The sequence below is a fragment of the Glandiceps talaboti genome, chromosome 8 (assembly GCF_964340395.1).
Source record: "Glandiceps talaboti chromosome 8, keGlaTala1.1, whole genome shotgun sequence".
Taxonomy (NCBI): Eukaryota; Metazoa; Hemichordata; class Enteropneusta; family Spengelidae; genus Glandiceps; species Glandiceps talaboti.
In genome coordinates this window covers 5,113,783-5,132,853 of record NC_135556.1, presented here as the reverse complement: position 1 = coordinate 5,132,853, position 19,071 = coordinate 5,113,783, and the positions used below count along the sequence as shown (strand labels likewise).

At 35.8% G+C, this 19,071-nt stretch overlaps 1 protein-coding gene across 1 annotated transcript; it reads right to left on the bottom strand.

Annotated features, from left to right (window-relative positions):
* Positions 1-6,027: 6,027 nt before the first annotated feature.
* On the bottom strand, positions 6,028-11,721 carry LOC144438790 (thyrotroph embryonic factor-like). Its single transcript, XM_078127962.1, has 3 exons — positions 11,530-11,721; positions 9,015-9,338; positions 6,028-8,395 (listed from the first exon to the last, which is right to left on the bottom strand). The coding sequence occupies exons 1-3, from the start codon at positions 11,630-11,632 to the stop codon at positions 7,941-7,943; spliced, it is 882 nt and encodes a 293-aa protein (XP_077984088.1). The 5' UTR covers positions 11,633-11,721; the 3' UTR covers positions 6,028-7,940.
* Between the last annotated feature and the right edge of the window lie 7,350 nt (positions 11,722-19,071).

The following is a 19,071-nucleotide window of genomic DNA, read 5'->3' as shown; positions in this document are numbered from 1 at the left end:
TTTTTTTCAAAATGGTTGACGTGACCACTTTTTATTGTGATCACACTTTACATAAGCCACAATAATTTTCAAATTGTTTACGGTTTTGTTAGGATGTTTGTTATGCAAATTTGCATATGTTTACAAGGATAGTGATAACTTGTGTTAAAAGTAGTCAAGTGTAACCTATAAGCAAATCTGGTAAACTTCATGTCTTGTTTGGGTGTCTGATGTCATTTTAAGCAAGTTGGCAAACAGCCCCACCCCTAAAAAAATTCCAATATAATTATAAGATTTGAGAAAAATATAAATTTGACTTTGTAAGGTATAGTTTGAAGACTAAGCAAAGGAATACTTTGGTTTATTTTCATTTTCTATTTTTTTTTTATTAAATGCAGAAAGTTGAAAAGTTGTTCACTTGTAATAGGTTCTCCCTTGAAAGTACATAAATGAAAGGGATAAGTAATAATTAAATCAGATCAGTATATTGTGTGTAGATTGAGCAAAGTCTCAGTAAACATTCATTGTGGAGTCTAGTGAAAATGCACTTGGTTGTCATAGCAATTTTTTTTTGAAATTAAGAAAAAAAAAAGAAAGTTGGTAAAATGCACAAGCTAGTGTTGTTGTGTATTCAGCTGTAGTGATCTGGTCTTTGTTGCATAGATGTCTTCCATCTGTATTGGGAGAGTCGAATACATTGTGTGTGCATTGACTTCATTGAAACCTAGCACAAAGATGTACATGTATATGCTGCACTTATCAAATTACAACAGAAATCACAAAACCTGAAACAAAATGTTGTCTGGCTCAATAATTTTTTTACTAACACTGATACATTTTATCATTTGGCCAGACAAACATCTCAGAAACGTTGCTAAATTATTTCCACATGTTGTCATCTGACATGACAAGAATTCAAGTACAATTTTAGTAAACTGACTGTTTCAAAACTATCAGAAAGAACATGCAAACTTTAGGTTTACCTTCAGTGGGGTGTCCTTGTACAAAATGAACACACCAACATTAGGTTTACCTTCAGTGGGGTGTCCTTGTACAAAATCAACACACCAACATTAGGTTTACCTTCAGTCTTGTCCCTGTCCTTGTACATTGAACTGATAATACAGTAGCTCACTATTGATGCAAAGAAAGTGTAGCAATTATGGTGAACATGTATGTCGCACGAGGACGATTAAAGAAGCAATGTTTGGAAGATTTCTGTTGTGCCAAACAATAAAATATAGTGATGTCAGTAAGATTTTTGTCCAGCCAGGGAATGTTTTGTTGCAGGTTTTATGATTTTCAATGTATAGTGTTTTCTGTAAGAAGCCGCCATTTTGAAATGGTTTTGTGTCTTGTTAAGCAAACTTTATATTCATTATCATATTTTATTTTGCAAACCTTGTTGCAAAAATGTAGTATTTGTCATAACAAAATCAGAAACTGTGGACTTATTTGAGTAAGGAAACAATGGTATGTTTCAAACTATTACCAGGAATTTAGCCATGCTTACCCCTTCTCTTTACCGGCTGATGTGTAACAAAATGTTGACACAATGCAGTAAGTTTAAGACAGTTCACAGTGCCATTCAATTTTCTCTCCTGAAGAAGCTAGAATGCAATCATTAGATTTGTAGCCAATGTAAAAGACTAGATTAGTGCATGCTTTGATCATTAGATAGAGAAGTAGAGATTTTGCTACTTTGGTACATTATGTTTACTTACATATAGATTTATTTTATACTAACAGTTGAAGTAGTAGACTGTAAGATACGTCGTGACGTTTCGCCCTCACCGGCCTCCTCTCACACTATGGGGTTAGGGGTTGGCCGATGTTTGAGGGCGCACCGTCACGGCGTACCTTACAGACTATTGAAGTAGTTGCATATCATTTGTATTATGGTTACTTGATATTAAAAATTCCTGTTACAAGTTGAAATGGTTTGTCTTCTCTGTGTTTTCTTCTGAGTTTTACATTAATTTGTCTAACCACAATGGAACACTTATTTTTTCCATCTTGTTTATTTTCCTTGTAGGAGCCCAATGCAAGATTTTTCATAAATATTAACAATTAAGTTGTGTCCTTAAACTGGACTAGGTGCAACTGGTCTATTTTGTGAAACTCTTGTTAGATATAGTAACTGCCTTTCAATATATCACATGCCCTGAGGCTTGTGTACATGTGTTGACTCAGTTATAGTTAAATTTGTGTGTGTAGCTATACACACAACACGGTCGCGGTAAGAAAAAAACGTAAATGAATTTGTGAATTTTACAGTATGGACCCTAAAATCCCTGCCTCCATTGATCAGAACATACTGAATTAACACACACAATGTAATTGTTTTCACAATACTAATGGAGAAAGAATACAATGAAAAGCTCATGGGCCATTACCATAAACTACTTCAACTCCAAATGGTATACTAGTATTTTAATTTATATCGCGTGGTGGTGCCCTCTTGTGACAAAGGAACATGTAATCTTACTTGTATAGGCAGATACACAGAATATAACGTACAAAACATGTGATGTTATTATTTTTACTCGATCTGGCTTGGGTGGATGAATGGATATAACTTTACCAATTATGTTGCCAGTATATTGTATCAAGTGAGCGTAGTGTATGGAGAATACGCTTATTTGTAGAAAATTATTCCACAATTTGTATTGGTTTGCTGGTGTAAATTCCCAATCCAGGCCATAGAGGTGTGTAGTATTTCTTTAGATTGTTGTTTTCCTGGTCAGTAGGCTAAATACAACAGTGTGTTGACTATAATTTCCTACCTGTGAGGAAAACGTGTTACTAGTATTTTTACTAGTATAGAGATTGTTACATTTGTAGCAGCAGGATTCGTACGACATTTTCTAAAATAATACGTGCCCCTGTGATCCAGGCAACATTACGCGTCGTTTTATCATGTTAGGAACTTATATAAATACTAGTAGTAACTGATTGTAACATAGAGGGCGCTATATAAAATACTACACATTTTGCACATTTGCAGAGGGTACAATCAGATACAAAAGTAGCGATGCTGTGATGGTATGGTCATCATAGTGATTTTCAATTCGTCTTTTCTTTGTTATCGGCTTGGATGTTTCGCTATCTGATCATGTGATTTCTCACCGCAAGTTTGACAACCAAACTATGCCAAAGCAACATGTGTTGATGGTCAGTTACACCCTGGATCTACATGAACACGTAGCACACATTATTTGGCAAAAAAAATTTGAAAAAAATGTTATGTAGAGCTTTCATTGTAAGTACTACTACTAACTAGTTCTGAGTGTAGAATTGTAGAATTGTATCATTGTCTGTGTTCGAGAACTCCAACACATCTTCGTCCAATCCGCTTTCATATGGCCTAAGGAAAATTGTGCTGACATTTCTTGCGCACAGTTTTCGAGTACAAACATGATAACATACAACAAAGTAGGCAAGAAGTGTGTTTACGTTTTATAATACTTCAATCGTTGCGTTTTCTTTATACCGTATGGACGTATACATGTAAAATGGATATGGGCATGCAGTTTTTTACTCGAAAACCGTGTACAAGAAATATCTGCTGAGTTTTCGAGTAAAGGAATAAACATGATTAGAACTTCATACTACAAAACACAAAAATTAGGTTATTAATTTAAAAGGACGTTATAGTCTGGGTATCTTTTTGCACTCGAAAAAGTAAAACTGGAAATGTCTTGGCAGTCTCGCAGTTTCCCTATGGGAAGGATCACAGCGGAGGGCCGAACAGGTGTGTTGGAGTTCTCGAAGCGCGTGCATATCATCATCGTTATATGTGTCGAAGTTCTCAGAGTGCACGTTTCCAGAGTTAGATGTAGCATAAATAAATACAAGTAGCATAGGAACACAGCGATATCTGTTTTTATCCATCACCCCAAAATCAAATCAATACTGCAGTTCGTGATCTATAGTTTGATTTGATTTTCTGGGGTGATGGATAAAAACAGATTTTTCTGGCCTGGGTGATGGATAAAAACTTATTTTTCTGGTTACTCGACATATACGTTATTAAATGTTTATCCGGTGTCAGTCTGATTAAAAGCTGGTGTAGGAATACGGTTGGATTCCTTTATTGACCTCTACTTCCTTGAATGACGAACACTAGCTCCCAGAACAACACAATTCAAAATAAACGAAATAAACTAATTAAAGGAATCTAGTCGTATTTTTTACATCAATTTTATTAATCAGATTATTCGGCGTGATAAAATCGCCATAAGATATGACACATATAGTCATTGTAATTGGTATTAACTTACCACTACAATCAGAAATGTTTAGATGTTTTCAAAGGGTTTAGGAGTGGGAGAATCCCGGGGAGAATCATAGACATTTCAGGGGACATTTAGTGTCTTCATTCTGTCAGTAAAGGATGAAATTTGAACCGAAAAGAGGGAGATGATGAGTTATTTTAGGCAATGAACCACGATCAAGGTACCCCTGTATTCTTTTCATGGTAATGACATAACAAAATGACAAGAGTGCACGATGACACAGCAAATATGCTAATGTACTATATTTATGATCGTGACCTTCAGTGACGTTATTTCCATAACACGTGATGGTGACTTCCATTATCCATGGAGGTATGGACGGTACATGTATGATGGGAGACTCTCATGATACCTCCCCCAGGAGCTCCATACATTATCCCACTGTCAAGGACGTCATCACAATCACCACGTTTACAGACATGTGACGTGTGTTGCCTACTGTTCCACAGTTTCCGTAATCCTAGTTTACGAAATATATTATATACACGTACATGTATGTATATGTTATTTGCCAAACACCGTTCCATATCTTGCTGAGCTGCGAGAGCCTGGAGAGGTATTTTTTTCGGTAATACTAATAGCCGGAGGCGAGCCGTTATACCGGAAAAATTACCTCGAGCAGCAAGACATGGAACAGTATTTGGCAAATTACACACTTATACGTCACCTGCGATTACGAATTCAATTTTTGAATTTCTAAACATGCCGTTTCATTGCAAAACAAAATCACTTCCGTGTTATACTGGTGAGCGTACTTTGGTATTCACGCACCCGGGATCACGCACCTCTCTGATGACTGCAGTGCGGTTGTTTACGTACATGTCAGCCTTAACTTTATCATCCAATCAGAGTGCGCGGTTGCTCAGTGGTATGACGTAATGTTTACTATTTGCATATCAGCTCAGAGATATACAGTATTCAAACTTATAAGTTATAACCTTCAGCAGAAAAATGCACAGGCACTTGAACTGATATATGAAAATATGAATAAAAGAGATTAATGTACTGCAATTGTGTCATTGTCTATATACATTTACACACTACCATAAGCTGGGGGGTGAATGTTTACAGAAGCCCTTGTTTAAAGTATTATTCAAGCACCATAAAATAGCTGAATCCTTGGGAATAACTTACACTTGACATTTATCTAATTATAGTATCATAATTATCGAACATAAAAAATTTCAAAAACATGTCAATCTTTGCATATATTTTCCTATACCCTATGGTAATTTGTAATACATGTATAAGTAATAATATAAGTAAAGGCAATTGTTTAACATAGACTGCAAGTCATCTGCTGTGAGCTCTCTTCTCCCTTTCCACAAACTGCACAGAAAGTTATGTATTTGACAGCCTACTGTTGACCACTCACTTCCAGTGACACTGGGTATGGTTGGACCATAGACCCTACACAAAATTTCGTGTAGGGTCTATGTACTTCAGACAGATTATAAAAGAACACTGACCTAGTAATCACCCCCCCCCCTCCATTACAATTGTGCCTCCGACCATACACCCTCATAATCCGACAAAGACATACACATAACAAGTGCAATGTAAACAGTCACAGTATCAAACAGAAGCCAGGTTTGCTTCAACAATCATAACCCAAACTATCTCATATCGTATATCATAACAAACCTTTCACACAAAATATGAAATCAAACCCAGCAACATAAAGAAAGCCACTGTTCATGAAGCAGTTTTGTTTATTTTTTTCAAGACAAAGGTACATGAAAGATCATACAGTAATCACAGGGTGTACTAGTAATAACATCTCCAACAGACATTTACAGTTACATTTTTTAACCCTGTCAAGTTGTGACAATAATTTGAAACATTTGATACAAGTGCTTCAGGAGCAGACACATTTAGAAGCCATAATATTATGGCATGTAACCCGACTAAGATACATTCAAAGTAATCTGTAAGATGCATACATTCCTGCCATGCTATCAGCCAGCACCACTCATGATTCTTAAGAGGCCTGATAGGGCTGAACAACACAACGTATCTCAGTCAACATTCAAAGTTGAAAAAATTTTTTTTTCACTAAATAGCAGAGAATATTTCAACAGCCACCGACAAACCCATCCTTTGGGTGGGGCATTTGTATATGTACATGCCTGTATGTTTTTGCCCTTCTATGAATTGCACAACACCCCTCCTCCGTGCAAGACTGTTAGATAGAATAAGCTAAGTTTTCAAAACCACATAGGAGCTTCAAATTTCTGGGTGGCGAGGATTAAAACCTGCCGTTTTATTTTCTGATTGTGGAGCTTTACAAAATACCCGTATCACACTAGAAAATGAATGAAATGTTAAAATTCCACCAATCTAAATCTACACTACATATATCTCATATGTACAAAAAAGACCCTGTTTCATCCATTCAATTTCTCTTTTACCTGTTCACCATTTTTTTCCAGTAATAAATTCTTCTTTCACTTGTACATTATTTACATTTTGTGATATTAAAAATAGAGATTCAAAACACTTCAATGCCTAGAATAGAACATGTCTACCACACAATACCAACAATAATTTACAGGAAAATCAAATATGTTCCAACATCCACCCTGACATTTTCTCTTTTATATTTTCTTTGCAACCTTTGTCTTTGTTTGTAACACCATCATTCCGCCCATCTACACGATTGATTGAGCAATTACAGGGGCTGTTCTATATTCATATGTTGTGATATCATTGACTTGCAAGTTACTGCTCTCATTACATTAGCCCTGTTCCCACCTGACCCAATTCAAAACTGATTCAAACTTACTCCATTCAGTTCAACTGGTTCAAAACCAGCTTCTGTTCAATGAAAATTAAGCAATAGATTTGAATTGATTTTTATGCACTGTCTGAAAGGGGTACATAATTTGCTATTGTTCATGTCCAAAAATAGGCAAGTTTGTTTTAACTTGCTAGCCACACATCCCTTTCACTTTGCTAGGTAAGTACATCCCCCATGAGTGACTCGATCAATGCCTGCAAACGGGCTACTTTATGATAACTACCATCTCTCGAAATGTAAGATATGATGAAAGCAGAGTGTTGATTACATAATGACATGTAACTTACATACCTTCTAATATCATGTGCACTAAAGTTTCTTAGAAAATGTGCAGAAAGTGCAGAAAAACGGCAGTAAAATCAACTATGAAATACATCGGGGACAGACTATTACTAAAACTTAAATTGACACAATTAAGAATAAGTTCTAGTTGTTACAATAAATGATGGCGAAGAAGGCCTTGAAGTCACTATTACAACAATACACTCATTAATAGGACCAATGGAGACATCATATGGCCCAGTGACATGAAATATTTGTACACCAAGTATACTTGGGACTGTTGTATTAGTTTATTCTGACTAACATCGGCTCTGAGCCCTGAATGTGAACCTAACACTTGAAAACGTCCTCCATTGACCCTGTAAACAGCAGTATGAAGTCAAACAAATAAAAAACAATGAACAATTTTAAAACTCCAAAAACGAACACTGTAGCAGAAATATATTCTTTTTTACTCCAGTTTTTTGCTATGTATATATTTTTTGTACATTTATAAACATATAGGTCTAAGGAGGTAAAGGTGCTTTATAACATTCCCTATGGTTGCCATTCTACCAAACTGCATAAAACCGACATAAACGCTACTTGGTCTTATCAGTGAGCATCTGTAACTTTTTCTCATAATTTGCGATTATCTTTTTCAAACTTATAACTTCCTTTTTATAGCCACTGAGTTCATCTCTAAAGGCGTTATTTTCTTTCTCAAGAAATGATGCCCTTATAGCAATTTGATTTTCTTTGACGCGTCGGGCATCACGCGATCTTTTGGCCGCAAAATTATTTTTCTTGCGTCTCTCCCAGTACTTGTCGTCTTTTAAGTCTTCGGGAACAAAAATTTTTCTTGATTTTTTGATCATGGGTTGTGGTTTTAGTTCATCTTCTGTGAATGTGCGTTTACGAGGATCAAATTCTTCTTGGCCAGGTATTGTGGCTAGAGCTGTATCAGTCGGCGAAACCGCAAAATCTACTTCAACAGTTACTGGACTTGGCTCTCTGACTGGACTTGATGATGGTGATATAGGCACTGAGATCATTTCTGTACATAGGGGGAAAATTAACAACAGATTATATATATATATATAAAACAAATAAGAATGGAGTACTTCTGTTGATTTCACTAAAATCACAATGGTAACTACATTATTGTTGATTATATCATTAGTATGGTATATCTTGTGGTACACAACATTAAAAATGGTCACTCAATGAATCATCAATCAATCAATCAGTAATTCAATTTACAAAACAATAGATCAATCTATCAACAAATCAAACATGTATCTAAATTGAAAAAATATATTTTTGTACTGTGAAAATCACATCAAGTCTTCCAATTTGAAAGTACATGTACAATGTAGTTCAATTATCAATTTCCTATATTATATTCCAAAATCATTTCCTTATGTTCTTCGAAATTAATTCACAAATTTGACATTGAACATTGTCTACTGGGTAATTAGTATTTTCATGTGAATCAATATCTCATCAACATTGAGAGCAATTCTTTCATGTCCATATAATTCTAGCTTGAAGTAGTTCCATCATACTTCACTGTTGCGTTTTGTCCCAAAGTGTTGAACCTAGCAAGGTCATATCAACTGACATACCATATACTAAATTCAATATCTGGGACTGTCTACACATGAATAACTCACCTTGTCTCTTTTCTTGATTGTCATGGATGGAAGTAGTAGTGCCGATTTTTGGACTCTCCTGGTTGACATCACTTGAAGTCGTGCTTGAAGCGTCATCTGAATTTTCAGTTTTGCCAGTCGGTAGAATCTCATCAACATTCAGTGGGATACCATTTTCCGAAAGGAATTCATCCAAATCCATGTATTCAAGCTTGAAGTCATTCCCATCGTATGTCACTGTTTTGTCCCAAAGTGTTGGACCCAGGAAGGCTGCTGCCATGTCGGCCGACATGCCACTTTGACTGCCCCATTCCTCCAATTCCTTCTCTTTGTCAACTATCTTACCTGTATGAAAAATAACAATTCATAGAACTCAGAAACAAATTACAAACTTGAACACTTACAAAGTTTAATTTTCAGAAAATTCACAATAGCAATCCATTAAATGTGTTACTAATTAAAAGACCAGAACCAAGAGATGATGCCCAGTCATTGTAACATACTGACCTTTGGCAAATTGCCAGCACACAAAGGGCAATGTCCTTTCAGAAGTCAAAGTCCTTTTTGTCTCATTAGCATAACAATAATACTTATAAAGTCAAAAACAATAGTACTTTCCACTTTTCCAGTAAATCTTTTTACATGTAAAGTAAAGTACAGTAAAGTAGGGAAAATAATGGAGAATTGTAACAATGCATACCCTAGAAACTAAACTTGAAATTTCACCTGAAATTGTGGGTATTAACAATTATGCTTTCAAAGGAAACTGAACTTCAAATAGTTTGGGTATCAATTACTGCCATTATTCCAGTCACATCACATGTTTTTTTTTTTAAACTGGTTTGAATTTCAAAACTATTATGTAAGATAATTGCTTCCTACTATTAAACTGCCCATTAACCCTACCTAATTCTTTGTGCAAAAGGCATTCTGAACAATAATCACCATCTTTATTCATACAAATAAGTTTGGGAATTTGTTGAACATGTTGAATGGTTGCCACAAGACCAGCACCCTAGTGCCCTACTGTTTAAGAATACAATGTAATATTGTTGACTATATGATTGAACTAAATTATCACCCCCATTATACATAATTATTTTAAATGCACTTCTCTTGTATTAATATTGCATTACCACAGTCATCACTACTGTCACAAGAAATGGAACACATTACCACTAGACCTGAGAAATGGAACACATACCACTAGACCTGAGAAATGGAACACATTACCACTAGACCTGAGAAATGGAACACATTACCACTAGACCTGAGAAATGGAACACATTACCACTAGACCTGAGAAATGGAACACATTACCACTAGACCTGAGAAATGGAACACATTACCACTAGACCTGAGAAATGGAACACATTACCACTAGACCTGAGAAATGGAACACATTACCACTAGACCTGAGAAATGCAGTCATGCATGAAAAGTTTAACGCGGACCTAACAACTAAATGTTTTGGTAAATTCTAAATTGGACTATTAGTCAAACATGGCTAGAAACTATTTTCAGGATTGAACTGTCTTTATGTATTAATCGGTTTGGGTTACTTTTTTCCCTTTTTTTATGGGCATGCATTTTTGAAAATGTTTTCATTGACATGTCCATACAAATTAACTAATCCTAGTTCCATATTTGATTTTTGATACCCGACAAAACCAGAGATGAGACGAACGCTATACCACATGCCCACTGCATGGCTTGGTGAGTCTGACTTGTCACTTGACCCCCCCCCCCACCCACCATGAAGAGAGAGACAACCGTCAATCACATACGCTACAGCGTTTAAATGTGACACGCCCCTACCCAGCCACCCACCAAATACCAGTAACAAATAAGCTAATTATATACCAATTGCATTATATTTCTCCTCCACTGATTTTCGTCCAAACACAACTTTACATTGTAAAGCATGACTGTGTGTTCATTTCCAATTTGGCATTTCATTGAAATCACACTCTGTAATATGAGGGGTTGAGAGAATGCTGTTGGGTCCCACGGTTTGGGATCATCACATGTATGACCTTGTGACTTGTTTGATGCCAATGGCCATTGTTTTTGGTAATAAATCATTGGGACATTTATAGCCCTCCGTACCCCTAGGTAAAATGTCATTAAACTCTGCATCATTCATAACACTGCATGAGACTAAATATCTTGTGTTTGCCCGGTGTTCTACTGGCAAGCATAGTTTTTTCCCTCCGAGTCCGGAGTTACGTCGAGCTCGATGGGCGGACATGAAGCTGGGTGTACTTACTGGAATCATGCATGGACATCCATGTTGGAATCAACGTTACAAATGCACCTCTGTCATAAAACACAACATTTAACTGACCAATAACAGGACGTTTGGAATAACTTCAACTTCTATCATTCTTATGCTCTACACGTATAGTGTACAATAAATGTTTTTAGAGACGAGCATCTAGTCTGCAGCTTGCTGCAGTTGACCATGGATGTATTAGCAGACATGTCTACAATGTCAATGACCGTCACTACACAAGCAGTACGATGAACAACTTACTTGATTGAGATAACGGCACCGGCGGCTGCAAAAGATTTGGGTTTTCTAGCAGTGATTTCAGTGTGACTCCTTCAAATTGTTCAACAGCTGGTGATTCTGCCATTTTTACGAAAGAAATATTCGCGTTTACCCCTGGTCCTGCTACCTCTCCAGTTCTTTGGATGTTTGTGCGGAAGATTAGTAGTTACTCACGTTTTGGTACACTTGACTTGGATGTGGGGGGTCTCAACTGTTTAGACACCTGAGCACAACGCTGTCCAATCCCCTGCGCGACATTATTAAGTATGTAAATATATGTAATTATTAATTAATTTATTGACCAATCACGACATAGATATTTGACCTCTGTTCCCTCGAAACTCACTGACGTCACCCTTTACTTGACCTCACGTGTACAGACATGCATGATGGGCTTGGCTGCGGATTCCGTGCAGTCATTGATCGTGCCAATGCCTTGTTTATATCTCACTGTGCTCAGTTCACATCGATTGTTTGAAGAAACTTACAACTTTCTGTTGTAAAAGGAATGCAGAATTCCTTACAGTCTTTCTATTCTACGGGATTCTGCTGTCTAAAATGGCATACTACTTATGTATTGAAAGGGCATACTACTTATGTATGAAACTATAGTGTACAATGTACATGCTATTTAATACATATATGCCCGGTTAGAGTTTGTTGTGTTCATGTCGAGAGGCACTTGTTTCCCGAGATTGTCTCAGAATATTTCTATCAGAATACAATAAAATATCGATAATATAGACGTGTTTAGGGAGTATTTACAGGGGGGCAGAGGAATCGGGGGGGGGGGTTCACATTTTACAAACCTGTTCTTGGGGGAGGGTCATATTTTGCATTACTAGTATAATGTTTGGGGAGGAGGGTCACGTTTTGAAATCCATAGTTTTGTGACCAAATCGAAGATTCAATTATTGTCAATTTGTTCTGTGTGTTTTGAGATGTAAAAGTGAGACGAACACTCAATATTTATTTTACGAGTACTTTACATGCCATACAAAAATAAAACTACATATATTGTAAGAAAATACGTTTCACAAACATGTTGTCTAGCAAAATAGCAATTAGTGAATGTGGGCATTTTGAATCATCTTTTAATAAAACGAAACATTTTGTTGGGTGTACCATCTCACCTTATCATTCACATTGTCCGTGAGTGTTGTTGTTAAACTTAAAATATGATGATGATGATGATGATGATGATGATGATGATGATGATGATGATGATGATTATGATGATGATGATGATGATGATGATGATGATGATGATGATGATGATGATGGTGGTGATGATGGTGGTGGTGGTGGTGGTGGTTGTGGTTGTGGTGGTGGTTGTGGTGGTGGTGGTGGTGGTGGTGGTGGTAGTGGTGGTGATGATTTAGTTTTGAATGTCATAGCGAACACAGACAGTGGTACATATGTACTGACCCAAGTGGGTCAGATTGGCCTGATCAGACAGAGTATGCACAACATGGAAAGCACGTTTTAGATACTGTAACTAGATTGTGTATGATTATAAGAGAAATGTAACTAGCCAGTCTTTTACTGTTTGTCACGTTATATGTACAAATATTGCTATCTAATACAGAGTCAAAATCATTTAATTTGTATGTATACATATAATGGGAATATTGATTAACTTTCAGTATATGCAATTGTCATGGGGAGGGTCATGTTTTACAAAATGGGACAAAGGGGAGGGTCACTTTTTACAAATGGAGAATTTGGGGAAGGTCATGTCATGCGTGATTTCCTCCGCCCCCTGTAAATATTGAAGGCTCCCTTCGCCAACTATATATGAAAGGAGTAAAATTAAACTTGCTTCTGTGATCGCGCAAGTTCACTCACACACGCTTTACTCTCACGATGAGTGAACTTGCGCGATCACAACTTTAATAGCAAGTTTAATTTTACCCCTTTCATATATAGTTGGCCAAACACGTCTATATAATCGATATTATCGACATTTTATTTTATTTTCATAAATATTCTGAGACATATCTCGGGAAACAAGTGCCTGTGGGTGTGCCTCACTGTCTAGTATTTGTCTTGGCACCCGACAGTCGATATCATAGACTTGTCACAACAAGCCTTCGAACAAGACATATTTCCCAAATGTTTTACTTCTGTGTGACTGAATAATATGATTTGTTGGCTAATCAAATAAACATGCGCTAAATTGCTGTCAGACGTGAAAAGGGACACAGGTCCCAGAATCAATGGTAAGGACTTGATCCCACCACTGTAAACACAAGGTTGATCGGTTCTTACTATTTAATACCACCACTTTTTGTGTGAAGGCACTATAAGTAATAAATACCTGTGCTTGGACCTGATATCTGATTGACTGAGCAAATCTGGATATATATATATATATATATATATATATATATATATATATATATATATATATATATATATATATATATATATATATATATATATATATATATATATATATATATATATATAAATAAATATATATATATATATATATATATATATATATATATATATATATATATAATATATGCATATGGATATGGAACTTGTAAGTCAGTTCGAATAAATAGATGTAAAATCCGACGTTTCGAATAAAAATTCTTTATCAAGGTATTTATAGGCAAACTTTAGACATATTAGGTAAACACCTGAATATATCTAAATGTTATGGAACAGAACGACAACCACGCGTGATAAACGGTTATATACGTGTGAAAAATTTGTTCTAATATTCGCACGCACCGAATAGAACCCAATAGAACACGCCTGAAATTTAAAAAAAAAACATGATTACACCGGGAATGGTGTAAATAATCTATTAATTCCAAGGGGTTCCAGCATTCGGAGACGGAAAATGATTTCCCCTTCCTTCAACCTCAATACTTTCTTATCACCAGAAACCTTACAAATTCCTGAAATAGACATATCTGATACACTGTGATCGTTGGTAATAAAATGCATAGATACGGCCCGGGATAGTTACGATTCTTTTGTCTGGTCAGACGGAGATGTTCCAGGAAACGATCACAAAGACGACGTACAGTCGAACCTATATATAAATAGGTTTTCCTGTATGTGAAATGTCTGTCCATTAGTCTCTCTATTGCTATGTAGAATGTCTGTCCATTAGTCTCTCTATTGCAATGTAGAATGTCTGTCCATTAGTCTCTCTATTGCTATGTAGAATGTCTGTCCATTAGTCTCTCTATTGCTATGTAGAATGTCTGTCCATTAGTCTCTCCATTAAAATGTAGAATGTCTGTCCATTAGTCTCTATATTGCTATAGCAACCACTCACAAGGATAATTACTGATAATTAGTTACGTGTCAAATGTAGGCCCAAATAACTTTTCTATCAATCAATCAATCAATCAATCAATCAACCAATCAATCAATCAATCAATCAATCAATCAATCAATCAATCAATCAATCAATCAATCAATCAACCAACCAACCAACCAACCAACCAACCAACCAACTAGTCAACCAACACCCCTTTACTGTGATTATTTCCATGAGAAAATAATTAAAAAATGAATTTAAAAAAAAAAGTTTAAAAAAAAAAAAAAAAAATAGTCAACCAACCACTGACTGACTGACTGACTGACTCACCCCCCCACCCACCCACACACACACACTCACTCACTCACTCACTCACTCACTCACCCACTCAATGAATGCATGTTTGTATCATTCAAATGCTGTTGTTCTAACCTTAACCTTTCCAAGCCTTATGAATATTCAGCATTTATAACTATCAATTATCATAAATTTAAATACCAGAACGATAATTAACATAAATACAAATTAGTCTCGCATCATGCATTAGGTGAAAAAACAACTCTGTGTATGCAAGCTGTCTTTTTGAAAGGGAAAAAAAGAAAAGTTTATTTTCATCTATTTTATTTATTCATTTACTTCGAGAACATGCTCATAAAATAACATATAAAACACATACAAAAGACAAAGTATTTAACAAGTTCAACTGTAGACAACATAGATGTCTCATTTTGATCAAAATAAAATTACAATTTCCATGTCTATCAAGTCAATCTCATGCACTACCTGTCGCTTATCTATTTTACCGTCTAATGTTGAATACAACCATGGCGAAGGTCAAATAGTTCCCGTATATATTAAATTACTATTTTTATATCATTCTAATTTTTACAAAAAATGTCCTTATCAAATTCAGTTTCATTAGATTTGAAAAGGTATATGATTGAGATATGTACAATGAGCTAAATATAATAACAGAGATATTACTATTCAGTCAATATGTAGCCTACACATTTTGTGAAAATTTATTCATTATTAATATAGCAGTTTCAGATTGAATAGTGAAGGTATAAGTGTGCAGGTTTTAGCTACATTACCTTCTGTTCTTATCACAGGCAATGAGACGCCTCTCAAGAAAGGTCACTGGATTTTGTATCACTACCAAGAATGTTTTGAGTGGGATTTGGGATATTACATTCCAACTTTGAGAGTTGGGGCTACTATCAAATTCATTCTCTATTTCCTGTTTTTGTAATTTCTACTTTTCATATTGGATTCCTGAAATGGAGACATCAAACTCTACAGCTACACGTTGTACAGACAGTCTTATCATAGATCTTGTGTTCTCGCAAACTCGAACCAGAGCTGTTATTTCTTCAGCGACACTGAGAAATAACGTAACGACCCTTTGGGCTTGGACGGTGCCATAAAAGAGGCTGTGGTTTACGACAATGAGATCTTGGAGGGATGACTATGGTCTAATGGAGGGAGGACTATGGTCTAATACATCAAAATTCAATGAAGGATTCAATATTAGGGAAATCACTAGAACAACACAGGAAAGAAGGTAGACTAGCAATGCTCTATAAAATCTCAGCTGGAACAGTTGCTATAAACAAAGACCAGTATCTTAAACCTCCATCAAGATATACCAGATACATGCACAGTAAAAGTTACCAAATACCAACATTCAAAACAGACTACAGAAAATATTAATTTTCCCTAGAACCATTACAGAATGGAACAATCTACCGCCAGACATTGTAACTGTAGGATCACTTGATGCTTTCAAGTCTCAAGTGGCATCACACTTGGACAACTAAATATACATTAACTTTTTTCTTTTCTTTTTATTGATTGATTGATTGATTGATTGATTGATTGATTTATTTATTTATTTATTTATTGATTGATTGATTTATTTATTATTTATTTATTTATTTATTTACATTGAATCAGTACTACTTTAATTTTACCATCCTCATTTTTGTTGCGCACTCACTGGCAAAATCTTCAACATGTTGGAGATGGCCAGTTATGGAAGAAGAGCGATCAGTTTTTACGACCGGGGGTGGGCCGGTGACTTCTTGTTCGTGTTGTACTTAAAAATAGTGACTCCCCTGTGATTCATCCACAAAACAATCCCCCCCCCCTCTGACCAATAAAAAACACCCCCCTCTGACAAATAAAAAAACACACTGAAACACCCCCCCCCCCACATCTGTTGACAAGAAATATTCTTCTAGTACTTGCAAAAGACACTCTAGATTCTCAAAGCACAATACAGCACACACGGCATAGTTAATTTTACTTCTTACATTTACAGTAATTTTAAGTGTATCTGGTAAATTGCTGTCCCAAATCCAATGATTCATATGTATAAAGCTCTGTAGACGGAAACCTATGAGAAGTATGATTGTCTGCTCATGGACATGCAAAATATTCATGGTTTGGTAACCAAAAGTTCTAGGATATCTCTTAGATTCGATTGAGTGAACTATTACCATTATAGCTAATTGTAAAGTACATGTACAGTGTTAGAAATGAAGTAAATATATTGTAAACCTATGGGTTTCAGTAAGTTTCAAACTAGGGAGAGAACTGGAAACAGTATGGGGAGAAGTGTACGCTACGTGCGTGTGCGCCTGCTATACAAGCGCGGGGGGGGGGGAGGTTGGGAGGTTGGGAGGGGGTGTCCCCCTCCCACGGTAAGAGCTTTTTGAAAAATGAACACCATTTGGAGGCCTAGGCCATTTAGAGCACCATTCAGAAGTATAGTAAAACACAACTTAGTTATATCCTAAAAGGTTTCACGGCTGGCTCTTCACAGGACGGAGAAGGAAGGGACAACTTACTCCGTATGCAAGCAGGACTACTTCTGTTCGTGTTGGAGACAACCCACTTAGTTTTGTTCATGAACATTCTTACTTGGGTTATACTTTGTCAGACTCTATGCACGATGATAGTGCGATTAAGCGCCAAATGAAATGTTTTTTTTTGTTTACAGTCAAGCCAACATCATTTTACTCCGTAAATTTTCACACTGTTCAGTTGAGGTTAAATCTACATTGTTCAGAACTTATTGCTCGAATATGTACTGCTCGCAGCTATGGTCACTACACAATAAGAGTTGGTTACAACATAGCTCTGGATGTATACGCTACGGGGTTTCGACACGTCTTCTCGAGAAGACATGTCGAAACCCCGTAGCGTATAAATCCAGAGCTAGTTACAACAATGCTTTCCGTATTTTGATGGGCTACTTGCGTAATTGTAGGGCTAGTCTAATGCTTGTGCAGTACGCAATCCCAACTTTTGGGGCGCTCAGACGTAAACTATAGTACAGTTTATAAGAAGGTATCAGAAATAGTCATGCAGCGGTATTTAACTCCGATACAATCCTCTATTCGGGAATTCTTAAATTATATAGAGATTTGCTGTATTTTAAAATCTTGTATTTGTTCATGTATATATTTGTCTTTATGAAGTTCTAACTTCTACTTGTTTTAAAATGCTAGTTTTGTGTATATTTTTCTATGGGATTTCATGAGTGTTTTTCGTTCTTTTCTCCTGAAATAAAGTTTTAATAAAATAATAATTATGGCACATGAGACTTTGTAATGTTATCCCAGATCAGCAAAGGTTACATACATCAGCTTGCAAGCCAAACGTGTTTGTACACATGCCTGTCAGCAATTGTTTAAGTATATGTATGACATAACAGTAATCTACTTATAAAAATTTTTTGTTTCGATAAATATCGCCATAGATATGTTCTTTGTACTTTTCTCCTATGACATTGTATGTAAGTTTATAGATGTTCTATTTGTTTAATTTGTTTTGAAAAAAAGTCTGAAGGGGCTGGGCAGATGTATATCTGTATACGTATATTTATTGTAAATTATTGTAAATCTGCATGTCACTATAATAAACTACTACTACTATATTATTGCACTTACTAATGTTATCCTGGTTTAAAAGTATTTTATCTTAAAGTTTGTAATTTTAGTCTTGAACGTTATTTGCATGTTAATACATCCATACACGACAGAGATAATGACTGGAAACCATACATAGGATTTTAATAAGTGTACACATTTTTGCAGCATAAAATAAGAGAAAGACATTGTGTCGCACAAAACTCTGCAAAAAATCCTGCTTTTTGATGTCTAATCAATCAATCAATCAATCAATCAATCAAACAGACGACAACCACAGGTAAATGAAATTGTAAAATTTGC

Bases quoted from the DNA above. Each gene is read 5' to 3' on its own strand.
- LOC144438790 (XM_078127962.1), bottom strand. From the start codon at position 11,632: ATGGCAGAATCACCAGCTGTTGAACAATTTGAAGGAGTCACACTGAAA. The intron at 9,339-11,529 runs GTAAGTTGTTCA...TTTTTCATACAG, and splicing joins GGTGCCGTTATCTCAATCAA to GTAAGATAGTTGACAAAGAG. The intron at 8,396-9,014 runs GTGAGTTATTCA...CCCTATGTACAG, and splicing joins CAATCAAGAAAAGAGACAAG to AAATGATCTCAGTGCCTATA.